At 42.9% G+C, this 16,209-nt stretch overlaps 1 protein-coding gene across 2 annotated transcripts in view; it reads left to right on the top strand.

Moving 5' to 3' along the window:
• Positions 1–16,209, top strand: part of LOC124721787 (importin-13) — a 189,705-nt gene that overhangs the window by 153,042 nt on the left and 20,454 nt on the right. For both annotated transcript variants that reach the window (XM_047246904.1, XM_047246903.1), the window contains one exon: positions 14,005–14,160. In XM_047246904.1, coding sequence (XP_047102860.1) covers positions 14,005–14,160 — 156 coding nt within the window. The remainder of the gene's footprint in view (positions 1–14,004; positions 14,161–16,209) is intronic.

Genomic DNA, 16,209 nt, shown 5'->3' with positions numbered 1-16,209 from the left:
CATTCATTAAGCTTTACAGTTTGCCTGTATACATGTACAAGTGAATAATTGCAGTTATACCCCTTTTTAACAAATCTTTGGGGACCTAAATAATTGTTACTTAAATGGGGTTTACCTAAAGTTGAAATTTATTTCACTTACACCATCGGAGGATCAGAATGTGCACTGTAACGTTTTAGGTCACATAAGTGTTAATTAATCACAGGCTTATAACTTAGCATGAACTCAATAACTTTTCATGTTAAAGCACATACACTCGTATAATCACCAATCAGGAATGTGAATTACAAAAAGATTCCAAAATAAAGAAAACTACTTAAATACTGTCATTTGTTCTGTGAAACAAAAGAGACTCAAAATATGGTTTCTTTCCTCTTTAGTATAATTCACAGACAGGAATTGTCACTCCAGCTGGTTGTTGCTGCAAGAACTGACTAAACTGATGAAAAATACCCTATAAACAGTCCCAAGCCCCCACACAGCTACAGCTAAACTTCTTCCAGGTGAATTCTCCTTTTCATCATCATCATCATCATCACTGCCAATCTCTCCACCATCATTTGTTTTAATTTTTCTTTTACAGGAGAACCACGCAATTCATTCACATCTTTCCCTCTGAGATCAACCTTTCATTATGACAAACCTTCCTGAAATATTTCATTTGCTAAGCCATCTGTAGTAATATCTCGTTCATCTTTGCGGAAACTGGCTGCTAGAGCAACTGATACTGTGTCACACCCAGAATTTGCAAAACAATTCAATGCTGGCTGTTTAGTCATGGTATAGTGTATAACCTGTAAAATTTTAATTTCCATTTCTGCCTTTGTATTGGAGAATAAATAGACTCCTGCACAACTGCGACTCTTCATTTTTCTTTCACATATTGAATTATGCATTGGTACAGTGATGCGGGTAACTTCTGCAGTTAGTAGCAGAACCACATAAAATTCCTTGGAAATTATGTTGCCTTTGGACATGGAGGTCATTGTAAGCACCAACAACAATCTTTCCATCTCCATTGCAATGCCTGCTGAAATACTATGTAATCTTCCAGCTACATTCATACAGTCATTGCTGTTTAAATCTAAGTGTAAAGTAGTGTTTATTGGTGCTTAAAACACCTGGTTTTACACTTCCAGAAGACTATAGCAAAATGCAGGAAGACATAAGGAGGATCTGTGATTGGTCCAGTGACTTGCAGTTGACCATGGATATAGATAAATGTAGCATATTGTGCATAAATAGGCAAAGAGTTAAATTACTGTTCAGTTACACTATTGACAATAAATCACTGTCAACATTAACAGCCATAAAATACTGATAGTAACTGTCCACAGCCACATCAAGTGGAATGACTAGATGACAGTAATTGTAGGAAAAGTAGATGTCAGGCTGAGAATCATTGTAAGCAATGTAAACACAATATTAGGAAAAGAACAGAGTGCTACTCACTGAAAAATTGGAGACAGGCACAATGAGAAGACTGTTGCATGGTAAAGCCTTCGTCGAGAAAGAAAACACACACAGATTCACACAAGAAAGCACACCTCATGCACACATGACCGCTACCACCAGCAGCTCCGACCAGAATGTGACTGTTACGTGAATAGCAATCTGGAGTGGGACTGGGAAGGGGGGAGGGATAGCAGGGTACAAGTGAGGGGAGAGAAGAGTGCTGTCTGGTGGGGCATGCAGGGACTAGATGGTATAGCCTGACATGGCTGCCAGGCGCACAAACTACCAGCATTCCCTGCGTTTTGACTGCTGCCATCCCTTCCACACCATAAAAAATCCCTTCCATACAGCCTGGCCACCAAGGGACGGCATATCAGAATTGCTAAGAACTCCTTTTCCCAGTATGCTGGAAGTCTCACTGAGACATTCACAGATACGCACTATCCCCCGGACCTAGTCTGCAAACAGGTTTCCTGTGCCATTTCCCCACAAACCCCCCCAGCTGTCCCAGCACACTCTCAAGAGCCAGCTACAAAAGAGTGTGGCCTTTGTCACCCAATACCACCCTGAACCACTAACCAGTTACCTTTGTCAGGGGTTTGATTAACTATCATCATACCCAAACAACCTCCACATCATCCTGATCCATCCCTATGCCATTCCCAATCTCAACCCCTAGTCACAGGTATCATATCCCCGTGGGAGATCTAGATGCAAGACCTGCCCCATCCACCCACCTACCACTTCCTATCCCAGTCTTGTCACAGGCTTATCTTACCCCATAAAAGGATGGGCCAACTGTGAAAGCATCCATCTCGTATACCAGCTGTGCTGCAGCTTTTTATAGTGGTAAGACTACCCATCATCTGTCTTCCAGGATGAATGGCCAGTGCCAAAGTGCGGCCAAGAGTAAAGTAGACTACCCTGTGGCACAACATGTAGCTGAACATGGCATGCTTGATTTTAATGGCTGCTTCACAACACGGCCATCTGTATCCTCCCCTCCACCACCAGCTTTTCTGAACTGCACAGATGGGATTTATCCTTACAATACATTCTCTGCTCCTGAAATTATCTCAGCCTCCACCTGTGGTAACCTACTGTCCCCATTCCCACTACCAAACAGTTTCCACTCCCCTCTGTCCTTTCACCTCCTCCCTTTTCATATCCCCTCACCTCCATTTTATGCTACCTTCTGCTAATGCACCTTGCCTGTCCTTTTCCTCCCTGCTCCCGTCCTCCTCCGCTCCCCGTTCCTTCCCCCACAGCCCACCTCCTGATGCAGTGACTGGCAGCTTCATCAGCCCACCATCCAGCCCCTGCACGTGCCACCAGACAGCGCTCTTCGCTTGCTCCATTTTTTTTAAGGTGATATCCCTGCCCCTTGTCAGCCTCACTCCAGATTGCTATTGACTTAACAGTTGCGTTCCAATCGGCGATGCCAGTAGTAGCAGTCGTGTGAATTAAGTGTGCTCGGATGTGTGAATTTGTATGTGTTTTCTTTGCTGAAAAAGGCTTTGACCAGAAGCTATAATGTGTAACAGTCATTTCATTTTGCCTGGCTGCAACTCAGTGGGTCATCTTTACGGTGAGTGGCAACCTATTTTTTTCCTAATATTGTTGATGTTCCAAACTGGAGTTTCCATTGTTTAAGGAAAATTAATTCATCCATGAAAGGAGTGGCTTACAAAACACTTGTTTGACCAGTTCTGGACTATTGCTTGTCAGTACAACCGTCACTAGGTTGGATTAATAGGGGAGAGTGAGAGAGAGAGAGAGAGAGAGAGAGAGAGAGAGAGAGAGAGAGAGTGAGAGAGAGAGAGAGTATAAATCTTATTTGTGGGCAACGATGGAGACTTTAACTTTACAGTTATATACATATCAAATAGTAGTCGTCTTCTGTTGAATATGTTTTCTTCTACATTAAAATAGCCTGGGTACACAATTCAATATTTAAATAAACAATGGAATGCAGTAATGGTTTTGTTTTTACCACAAAAAGGTTTGCTACTGCCAGCCAAGATTTTTGTTGAATTTATTGTATGCTTAGTATGTTTTGGAATATAATTCTCATTTTCAGAAGCATTTTCATCACATTATGAAGAGTTAAATGAATGAAAATGAATATCAGGAAAATTTTTCTCAAGGTAGTTGGCCTGGGATCATTGGATGTAGTTGTTAAATGCAGGAATTTCTTAAAAATAGGTTAATTAATACAGGATTTTTTTATAGTTTTGTTTAAGAGTTAATGTGTAGCATGTTAGTCTGCTGTGCAAATATACTGGCAGCTCTGCATAGCAGGCCTAGATTTTGTGCTTGAAATGAAGCCTTCTCATTTCCCCAATGCATGGAATGTTTTTAGAGTAAAATGCTGCTTTACATTTTAGATGGTGTAGGGCTGTAATTACTGCATTTTCGCTTTAGCTTCCTAACTGTGTGGGGTTGATGTGTTTGTCATTCCTCATGAAACTAATGTTGGAGCTACTAATTCAACATAATAATATTTAAATGACTAATGTTTATAAATTGCCGTAATGCTAGTCATGATAAGAACTTTCACTACAACGTACATGGAGCAGAATTCGAAGGAAATAATCAGTGCCAGTTGCAGTAGCCACCAGAAAGATCGCGGGAGGCGCACATCGGCATGGCACGTCACGGACAGTAGTTGCCGCAAATAAAGTCCTGTCCACCAGAGGGCACGCGAGAATTAGGCCGCGCCCTTAGCCGGCGGAACAACAACAACTCAGGCAGCACGGGCCGTGCAGACAGCTCCCGGTCTACACTAAGTGAAGTGCGACAGACAGTGTGAATTGTGTTAATACACAATTGGCGACGAGTATGGTCGTTCTTTCGCGTGTTGCGTCGTTGTTCTGGTTTCACAGCTTATCCAAGGCATGGAGGATTTAGTGCAGGTTTTGGTTGAGCAGCAGAAGGAACTCATGGCAACCATGACATAAGTGCTTCCAGCGTTGCTCTCCAGCGCCGTTCCCTCCTCCCTTTCCCCTGTATGACGAGACGGCAGAGGATTGGAATGCATATGAACATCGCCTTCGGCAGCATTTCCGGGCATTTCATGTTGCCGATGCGGAGGTATGTCGTGCTCTTTTCTTGTCTTGAATATCTCCCTTGCTGTATCAAGTTTTGTGGCAGCTAGCACTGTTGCAGGAACCCTCATCCTTGTCTTTTGACGCATTGTGTTCATTGCTGTCTTCCTATTATTGCCGCCGCACGCATGTTGTGGCAGCTAGGGTCGAGTTCTATCAATGCAAGAAACAGCCCCATCAGTCTTACCGGGCGTGGGCCGCTACCCTGCATGGTCTTAGTCGCAAGTGTCATTTTGTCACGGAGCAGTCGCGAGTGTCGTATGCCCACGTTATGGTTTGAGACGTCATTGTTCATTCGGCCCCTGATATGGAGGTCTGGCAACAGGCCCTGCATTTGGAAGACCCTTCCCTTGAGGAAGTCCTGTCCATTGCTCAATAGTATGAAGTCTCTCACACTGCAGGTCAACAGTTGGAAGCGTGGTGCGATGTCGCGGTGGTTCAGGGTGGCGCAGCCGCGTCCACTGTGTCCGGGGTGAACGATGTGCGAACGGTACAATCCGGCCATTACGGTCGCTCCCGCACGGCGCGTAAACAGAGTTCCGTCCGCCGGCCTCTATTACTGTTCTGTCCGTCATGCTATATACATCGTGATCGGTCAGAATGGCCCCAGCATTGCGCTGTTTGTTGCAAATATAATAAAAAAAGGACACATTGCTAAAGTTTGCCGCTCAGCCTCAAAAGAATCGAAGGAACCAGGTACCGAGGACATGGACATTGACATTCAGGAAGTTTCATTGGGCCAGGCTCCCAATGCATCGGCACACAAACTCTTTATCGAGGTGTCGGTTCGGTCGCGCCGCCTACAACTGCAAGTAGATACGGGCGCGGCAGTTTCCTTGTTGAATGCACAAACTTACTCTGACCTTGGGTCGCCCCCATTGGCGCCAGTTTACCGGTGTCTCCGCGGTTATGGTAAACAGTTTATTCCCCTACTGTGTCAATTCACTACCGACATTACTTACAAATCAGTCACTTGGCCTGTTACTTTTATTGTTAACGGTGATGCGAGCTCCGCTAACCTTTTTGGATTGGATGCCTTTCAAGCTTTCAGTTTTTCTATCGCAGACACCATACAGTTGGTCTCTGAAGACGTTCCCCATCAATCATTGGAATCTTTGACCTCTGACTTTAAGGATATCTTTGAGGAGGGCCTGGGGCGTGTTTCACACGGTAGCCGGTAGTAGCAGTCGTGTGAATTAAGCGTGCTCGGATGTTTGAATTTTTATGTGTTTTCTTTGCTGTAAAAGGCTTTGACCAAAAGCTATAATGTGTAACAGTCATTTCCTTTTGCCTGGCTGCAACGTTGAAGGCGTCGGCTCGCCCGCATTTTCTACGCGCGAGGCAGATCCCCTTGGCTCTCTGCCCTCAGGTAAAAGCAGAGCTAGACTGGCTGACAGCCCTCAGGGTCATTCTTCCCATTTCTTCTACTGAGTGGGTTCACCCTTCGTTATTGTCAGGAAACCCTCGAGAAAATTACGTCTTTGTGGCGATTTCAAGGCCACCATTAACTCCCAATTGGTGGTGGACACCTATCCCTTGCCTGTTCTGATGAATTGTTCTCCGACGTGGCAGGAGGCCAATATTTTTCGAAAATCGATCTTTTGGAGGCTTATCATAAGATACCACTTGATGAGGACTCCAAACGGCTGGCGGTCGTCAACACCCCATTTGGCCTTTACCGATACTAGCGATTGACCTTCAGAATATCCAGTGCCCCGGTGATATTTCAGCGTTATCTTGAGCACGTCACGTCGACAATCCCTCATTGTATTAATTACCTGGGCAACATAATTGTCACAGGCCGCAGCACGAAAGAACACTTGCACAACCTTCGAATCCTCTTTCTCAAATTCAGGTCCGTGGGCCTGTATTGCAACCTGCGTAAGTCGAACTTCTTCCAACCGTCCATTGAGTATCTGGGCTACACCATCTCTCGGCACGGCATCCAGCCGCTAGGAAGTTTGGTTGAAGGTATCGTCGACCTTCCGCGGCCCGCTTCGCTTAAGGAGTTACAAGCCTTTTTAGGCAAGATTGCCTATTACCACCGGTTCATTCCCAGGGCTTCCACCATAGCCCACCTTCTGTACTGCCTTTTGTGCAAGGGTGTCCCTTTTGATTGGTCACCTGCATGCGAGCAATCGTTCACCTCGTTGAAGGGCCTCCTCATGTCAGCGCCTTGTTTGGCTACTTTTGACCCCAATAAGCCGTTGGTCCTGGCTACAGATACTTCGTAGTATGGGGTGGGGGCGGTCCTGGCCCATTTCAACGTGGATGGCTCCGAGCAGCCACTGGTGTTTCCATCTAAAACTCTGAGTCCCGTGCAGGCCCATTACTCCCAGGTGGAAAAAGAGGCTTTGGCCATTGTCTATGCTGTTACAAAGTTTCACCTTTTCTTGTATGGCATGAAGTTTCAGTTAATCACTGACCATAAGCCATTAATATCGTTATTTGGCCCCGCCTCTCAGATTCCGGATAGGGCGGTCCACAGACTGCAGTGCTGGGCCTTGTTCCTCTCTAAGTACCATTATGACATTCATTTTCGCCCTACTGGACAGCATGCCTATGCCGATGCTCTTTCCTGTCTTCCGGTGGGCCCGGATCCTAAGTTCAATCAGGAGGAGATCATGTGTTTTCATTTGGATGTAGCGGTTGATGGCTTCCCGATCACTAGTTCTAGAGTCGCCAGGGAAATGGCAGCTGACCCGGTTCTCCGGCAAGTAGTTCGCCTTGTTCAGCAGAGGTGGTCGTCCCAACCTCCAGGCCGAGCCTCGGACCCTCTTCGTAATTATATTGTTCTACGAGACCGCCTGTCAGTCTTGGAAGGAGTTCTCCTTCTGGCTACCGATGATACAGCTCCTCGCGTGGTCGTTCCTGCAAGTTTGCAAAGGGAAGTCCTCACGTTATTACAGGAGGGGCACTGGGGTGTTTCTCGTACTAAAACCTTGGCTCGCAGACATGTGTACTGGCCCGGTATTGACAGCGAAATTGAGCACTTAGTGGCTGCCTGTTCCCAGTGTGTGAGCCAACAGGCGTCTCCCAGGTCAGCGTTCTCTTCATGGCCGCCTGCAACCCAGGCATGGGAACATGTTCACATAGATTTTGCGGGCCCGTTTCTCAATGGCTTTTGGCTCATTGTCATTGATGCTTATTCCCGATTCCCATATGTGGTTTGCTGCTCCTCAACCACGTCAGAAGTTGCAATCCAGGCACTCGCAAAAATCTTTTCTGTGGAATGTCTGCCAGTCACCCTGGTATCGGAGAATGAACCTCAGTTTATTTCACAGACCTTCCAGGATTTTTGCGCTTCGGTATTCGGCACGTTTGCTCTCCCCCCCTTTCATCCACAATCGAATGGGGAAGCCGAGCGCATGGTGCACACATTTAAGACGCAGATGAAAAACTATGTGCACGAATTTCCTGCAGAGAAGGCGTTGACGTTTGTCCTGACGGCATACCGGACCACACCGATGGGAGAACGCAGCCCCACAGAGCTCCTCCATGGGCGCAAACCTAGGACTCTGCTGCACCTCGTCCGGCCTTGTCCTCGCCAGTCTTCGCAAAATGGGGTACCCGGCTTTCCACAGGGTATGTCGGTCTGGGCACGTGTGTTTGGCCGCAATCCACGTTGGATACTAGTGGTGGTCCTGCGCCGCAGTGGCCGCCGACTCTATACCTTGCAGGTGGGGGACCGGGAGGTGCGGCGTCACCAAAATCAGCTACGTCCACGTTTGGGCACCCACCTTCCGACCCCTCAGGCACCGGCTTCCCCATTGCCGGCACCCGTGTTGTTTTCTCAGGGGACGCTACTGCCCCTCCCTCCTGTGACTCTGCCACACTGCGATGGTTCTCAGCCTTGGCGGCCTCCAGTAGCTCCAGCACCGGCATCGCCATCGTTAGAGATGCCCTGGCGAGAGCCAGCCCCCCTTGCAGGCCCGGTTTCTCCGGAGGCTGGTTCACTGGTGGTCGTGCCTTCCCCATCGTCACCACCACTGGGTCTTGACCCTCTCGAGGTGGAACAGGATCCGGAGTTCGACAGCTTGTTGCCCATTCTGTCCCAGGCTCCGGTGGTGGAACGACGGGGGCCTCTTCGTGTGAATCACTTCCAACCGTATTCGAAGGTTCCGGCTCGAGGGTTGGCAGATCCCACTGACTCCAGCATTCCGATGGACGTGGAGGTCATCGATACTGCATGATGCTCCACCTTCCGACGCAGTGGATCACAGTGGCTTCACCCCCCGGAGGAGGAGGAGTGCAGTAGCCACCAGAAAGATCACGGGAGGCGCACATTGGTACGGCACGTCACGGACAGTAGTTGCCGCAAGTAAAGTCCCGTCCACCAGAGGGCATGCGAGAATTCGGCCGCGCCCTCTGCCGGTGGAACAACAACAACTCAGGCAGCACGGGCTGTGCCCAGTCAGTTTTTACATCGGGCATGCCTAGCAGACAGTTCCCGGTCTACACTAAGTGAAGTGCGATGGACAATGTTAATTGTGTTAATACACCAGTCATCTACACAACATAAAGAATGACCATTTATTGAAAATATGATGATTCAGAGCATAGGTCAATACAATTATTATGAAGTATTGAGTGAGTGACAAAATTTAAAAAATAGTTAGGGCTGCTTGCAGGCTTGCCAACCTTTTACAGAGAAAATCAAGGATCAAGGAGGAATCCTACAAAATAAACAATTCTAATAGTGTTTTCTACAAGGAAATATATTTAAATGTGCATACATGTTTTATTTTACATTATTGCTTGTATTTATTCACAGACTTTGCTACTTTTTGCAAAGATTCATTCGATTTTATCGTTCAAATGGCTCTAAGCACTATGGGGCTTAATATCTGAGGTCATCAGTCCCCTAAACTTAGAACTATTTAACCTAACTAACCTAAGGACATCACACACAACCATGCCCGTGGCAGGATTCGAACCTGTGACCGTAGCAGCAGCACGTTTCCAGATTGAAGCTCCTAGAACCACTCGGCCACAGCGGCCAGCCATTCGATTTTACATACGGAAAGAATTCTCTACAATTAAAATTAAAAGTCACTGCTACTTTCAGTTCTTATTTTATAAGCTCAGTGGTACATTTGTTGTGCCTCTTTATCCATTTATGGTTCATTAGGGGAAAAAATTCTTGCTGCCTCAGTGTTTGAACCAGGAATGCTTAATACAAACCCAACTACTTTCAGCAAATTGGGAACCTGAACATTTTTGGCTCTCAAGGTACAGAAAACAATAACCCACCTTCTGTTTGCATTGCCTTCCATAGGTATGCTTTGCTTCAAAATATTCTTTACATTACAAAATTCCTCATACAAACAATCTTCATGTGCATCATCTATCTGCACTGACTCCATTACTCCATGAAGGTGCTTAAATATTAGCTCAGAAATTAGACAAAGAGGCATCCAAGACTCAATTGACATTGGCAACTGACCTACAAATTTGAAATTCTTGACCAGATATGTTTCCAATGACACATAAAATTCCATAAGATTATTTTCATTGTGTTTTCTGGTTATGAAACAAGTGAGCGTATTTAAAACTTTATATGTGTCACTACCAAAATATCTGTCACTCATTCTTTGCTCAATTTTACAGATCAAAGTCTTGACCACCTCAAAAATTTCTATTATAGTAACATCAGAGCATTCTGAAAACTTAGAACACTCTAAAACAATTGCACCAATATGGGCAAAAAAGTTAAATAAATCTCCAAAGTTAACTCTTTTTCAGTCCCGTCAGAATAATTTAAAAATATCTTTAGAGCTTTGTGACAATCATCAGTACTTTTCATATAACTTTTAATGTGTTCCCAATATGCAATGATTCTAGCTGGTATATGTCGGAGGATTTTGCTTCATTCTACATCTAAAAAAAAAAAAAAAAATTTAGGACTTCCCTTCGCCTTACAGAAATGGATAAGTGACCATATAATTTTGGGACCAGATTTTAAAGATCAACATCTAGGGTATCACGAACAGTTTGCCTGTAATATTTGTTTGTTATCATCATTTAATGGTTTAAATACTGAATTATGCTTTCCAAAATTAATGTTGGCATTATCAGCACAAAAAGCACTACAGTCGTTTGTATCAAGTTTGAGGGATTCCAATGAACATTTTAACAAATTGTGAATAGACATTGCTGTTTCACTGCTCTCTTCTATAACATCTGGAAGTTCATTTTGAATTCCAATTTTGGGATCAAAATATCTCAAAACAGTCTGAAACATCTATTTTTATGGTTAGAAGGATCAATTACTACAGAGAAAAATCTTCTCGTCTTATTGGGATCATTTAAAATTGTAACAAAATCTGAAATGCTTTTTGGAGTCAAAACTTCTTTCACTATTGCTTCAGCTTTAGTGCACCCACAATACTTTTTTTTGTAAACTATAATCACTGAATATATCCTTCATGATTTTAACATTGCAGTCCAAGCTATTATAACTGTGATTACGTTTCACTATGTGAAACACAAATGTCAGTTCTTTGCAACAGCTCTGTGTAATCCACTTGTGGTGGAGCTACCACCAGCAGAAAAGAAGCTGGAAATCTTGGAAGACTCCTTTATGTCTTTCTCCTTGTTTGTATGACCTAATGCTATTGAAGGTATTTATTACTACATTAAATTCATATTTACGTAATTTTAAATTGCACCAAATGAAGTAATACAATGTGACTACAAAATTTACTTATAGCTTACCTTTAGTTTTTGCATGCTGAGAATAGTCAATATTGCCTCTATGTGCTACACTAAATTCCCGTTTTCAGATACAACAGAATGCGTTGAAACAGTTAGCTTTCACAGGACAAAACCAGGAATATATTTCTTCCTAACATGAATGGTAAACAAACGTTTTTAGTTCTCTTCCTTGTGGGTGATTTCACCCTATCTTATCTTCATCACTACTCTCATGAAAGCAGCTATGTGCACAACTGAAGCAACCAGTTAAATACTTGGTGCCTTTGTGGCTTTGAAATTGATTTCACTATTAGTACCGATGGGATAAATAAGGAAAAAAGCATTCAAAAAGTACGTATTGATTATCAAAATTAATGCGAAATTAGAAGTAGATATAAGTGGCAAAGTTGACGACAATGCAGGCAACAGTGCAGTCAACACCGACAAATATTACGCTGCACAGGTGGCAACAAACATTCGTAAATCGCTATGAAACAAAATCCCCCGAGAGCCACTGATCAGAAACTAAGGAGCCCGCGGTGCCAAGTTACAGTTCCGCATAAGTGTACACCCGGATGAGCATTTATTTCACTTGTGGCACCACCAGTACTGGCCACACAGGCACATCTCTCACGCATTGTGCATCCCCTTGGCTATGGCCACACGAGTGTTACTTTCACGTGTGTTTGTACAGCAATTCATATTGCCAATATAGATCACTATTTGTTTTATTCCTGCTTCGGTGCAAGCTGTGGTAATTTTTACTGTGCATAGTTAGTATCAACTCTGAGCGTGTCAGGCAAAATACATTATTTGATCTACTATTGCAAAAGATAGAAAAATACAGGATAAATTCAAAATAATACAGGACATGGGATCTGACAAAAAAAGTAGCTAAAATACAGGATTTCCTGGAAAATACAGTATAGTTGGCAACCCTAACTGCTTGCATAGGCTTTATTAGCTTTCTTCTTTTTCAGAGCAGGTAGTTGATACCCATAGACGTATGCACGCTTCTGATGATGCTTTACAATCTTCATTAACTAGTTATATTTATGTTGCAAAATATCTTTTTGGTTGCTAGTAACTTAGATTGTATTCTTGGATTTTGGATAATTGGGAGGAGTTGAAAGATGAAGAAAGTGTGTGAGTTCAGGAGTCACTGTGAAAGTTTTGAGATTTCCTTAGTTGGTGTTGATTGTTTAATATTCAAGAAAGGTGTTTCATCATGATAGCAATTGTTAGTCACTCATGCAATTTTCAGTTTGCTTGGCATCCTGGGTGGGCCACTAGTCCTTCATTTGTTTTACTGCAAGTGTCAGTCAGGTTGAGTGGATATGAGGAAGGTCGTACTGAATGCAAATCAGTGTTTGTAACATTTTCAGCAGGTTTTGGAGAGACACCATTTTCCAAAGAGACATTTTACAAGAAGTTCAATGAGTCCAGATACAAGATAAACTCTATTTAAGACAAATTTTGCTGGTAACAGCCATTAGTGGCTGCAACAGAAGAAAACTAGCTTTGAAGCGGGATGATGATTGAGGAGGATTCTTGCTTCTCTGAAATCAGAGCAGTAGTAGTTTATAATATTCTGGATGAGGACATTTGGATACCATAACTTTAACCTCTTTGTAATACCTGTGTATGTTTAACTCTGCCAGTGAGCACTATAAAAATTAAAGCCTGAGTGGTATAACTAGTGGCAGAAGAAGGCTGTACCAACTCTTAACAAAGTGGCACTCACGCATTTCGATCTTCCCAGAGAAATTGGCTCATCAAAAGTAAAGAAAGCATGATATGGGGGGGAAAGCTTTTTGAGCATATCCTTTGTGACAAGGGTCTATATCACTACCATTGTTGATGGTTGTTACTTGGGAATTTGCATAAGCTTAGTGTCAAATTTGGTTTTATCATGACAACACACCACATGACAAAAATTAACATTGCATGAGGAGGCTTGGGCTCCAGAAACTCCTTTGTTCCCACCCTGTAGCCCAAATTTAGCTCTATGTGATTTTTTTCTTTTTCATGAGATGGAATGGAATTGCCTACAGTCAGCAATTTGTGTATACAGAAATATTGATCTCTGCACGTGATGCTTACCCAAATGATACGTCAAGATGCCTATTATAAAGCAAATGGTGGAAAATTGTTACATTGTCTATTATGACCTTTCCCAACTGGTCTGAAGGGATGCAAAATGCGTAGAACATAAGGAAGAGTACTTTGAAGAGGTGAAAGCCATGACCTGGTCCAACCTGTTGTAAAATTGTGGATTATTTACCTTTTATTGATTAGTATTGTTAGATGCTTGCAACTTCAGTTGTGTGTAAAATTTAAAGCTTGGTGATAATACTTTATATCCCAGTAAAATTTGACTTTGTGCAGAATATGTCAGGTGAAGTATTAGTTCAACTTCACATTGAATTCTGACGTGGCTATAATTCTTCTTCAAACTAATTAGGCCAAAAAAAAAAGAAACATTTTTGTTTATTCATGGTATAACAGCTCCCACAAATGCCAGGTGAATGCCAAATGATCTCCATAGCATGATTACGTATTAAGCAATCAAGCAGTCTTATAGGTTAGTAGGTAGCTGACAGTTTTACTATGTTTTAATTTCTTTGAGTATAACCACTTCTCCAAAGATTAAGGTTTGCAAAGAGCTTAGCAAATTGTGAGAATTCTTATAAATTAAATTGTTATGATGAACACTTTGTGTACACTGTTTTTTCTGTTTTTGTAGGTATTGAAAGCTTGCAGCTACCTGAGACTCCTGTGCTGAAATCTAGTGCAACATTCCTCAAATGTTTTATTAAACAAAGTTGGGAGTATGTACACTTCTCTACCATTGTCAATGACTGTGGCGAAGCACTAGTACAGAGAATTCTGTTGTGCATAGGTAATGTCAATACATATTTATATGTTTGTGGTTTCTGTAATAATGAAAAATATTTAGTCATAGCTGCTCATGTTGTACATTTATTCTCCTGATAAATTTAATACTATTTTTCGTCCTCTATTTTAGCACTAGTGAGTGGAAGTACTGTGTGTTTATTAATATTATAAAAACTGGAAATACTGTGTTTATCAGAACACTGTTCGAAGCTGGATATTACAACAATTAACATCTATAGTCACAAAATTAAAAGTTGAGTGGCATGGCCACCGGTAAACAGGAGACAAAAACATTCATTTTTACTCAATGTAAATTAGGTCCTGTTCCTTATTGAAAAGTAATAATTGTACTAGTGGAATAGTTTAGTTTTGTTTCCAGCAGTAACATGGAATAGCAGCATGTTTTTAGCAGAATGTTCTTAGTCTTTTCCTAGGACTCAATTTAAATTATTTATGTGTAGGTGGTAGAGTAATATATTTCATTTATGATGGGTATTTGGCTTACTTTGTTAAGTTGTACACTGGCAGACAAAAAAAGTGAAGCACTCGGAAGGGGAGGAGAAAAGAAAATGAAACTTCATGGGTTGAGAGGGTAAGTGGTGTTATTTCAGCCATTGCAAATTCGAGTTACATTTGCAAAGAACTTGGCAGTATGAGCCCACTAATAAATATGAAGTTGCACCTCCTCTGACCTGCATGCATGCACTGATTCAGTTGGGAAGGGTGTCATAAAAGCACTGTATCCTCACCTGAGGCAAGCTAGCCCACAACTGTTGTAATCGGTCCTCGATATTCTGGGTACTGGCACTGGCATTGCCGTACGAGTTGGTTCCACTCGTGTTCAGTCGTGGATATAACTGAGGATATTGTTGGACACTGGAGTACTTCAGCATCACACAGACAGTTCATAGAGAGACGTGCCATGTGTGGATGGACATTGTCTTGTTGAAAAATGATACCATGATACTGCTGCCTGATAAGTAACACTGAAGGACACAGAATATCCGTGACATACTGTTGTGTCATCAGAGTTCTCTCACTCACCACCAGCCGTGACCTGAAGTCATACCGGGTATCTCCCCACACCGTGATGCCAGAAGTAACTTCACTGTGCCTCTCCAAAACAGTGGAAGAATGGAACCTCTCCCCAGATCGCTGCCATACTCACAGACAATGGTTGTCCAGATTATTGCAGAACTGCAATCCATCACTGAACTCAATGCAGCACTCTTAGACACGGCCATTGGTGTTGTGCTATTAACAGTGGTTTATGCATGGGATAGTAGTCCCTACTTTGGCAGCTGCTGCTGATCTCTCACCAATGATGCAGGATGACACAGAATGTTGCAGGAAGCCCATTACTTGTTTTCAGATGGCAGGTGTCGATGTGAAACACATTTGCATATAGTATGACACTGGGTTACCGTCAAATCGGAATGTCCCAAAAATCTTGATATTGCACAATTTGACCAGCTGGTCAAACAGAGAACCAGAATGAGGTCTTTCTCTAACCCTGTCATTGCTGATGTTGCTATCTCACTTGGGTGTTTGTCATTTCTGTGTCCTTCAGTGATCTTTCAATATCACGTGCTGTTCATGCCCCTTATATACCCTACCAGGTCTGGTAACAGCACTAAACATGAACAACACTAATGCATGATGGTGGATGTTTACCAGTTGCAGAGAATTGCTTCTGTTATCATTTACATACCAACCAAGGGTGTGTACATATGAGAAGTTACTTTGGAATCTGACTATGTCTTCTAGGTGCTTAACTTTTTTGTCAGGCAATGTGTGTTCCTGTATTTTCATAACAGTGGACCATATCTGCCCACCTCTACCTTGTGACTATTTCTATTTACCTAAAACAATGTGCTGCTACTTATTGAAGAAGAATCATACTCGGTGCAGAATTTGGATTTTTTTCTTCAATACATCAAGTTCTGAGGAATAAATGGTTTACTTTGTGTTATAACGTCAAGTTTAACACATATATTTAAGAACGACACAACACATATAAGTCACAGAGTAAGTTGACAAGCAAGACATGTGT

Source organism: Schistocerca piceifrons, chromosome X (genome assembly GCF_021461385.2).
Source record: "Schistocerca piceifrons isolate TAMUIC-IGC-003096 chromosome X, iqSchPice1.1, whole genome shotgun sequence".
NCBI lineage: Eukaryota > Metazoa > Arthropoda > Insecta > Orthoptera > Acrididae > Schistocerca > Schistocerca piceifrons.
This window is presented reverse-complemented; position numbering and strand designations above follow the sequence as displayed.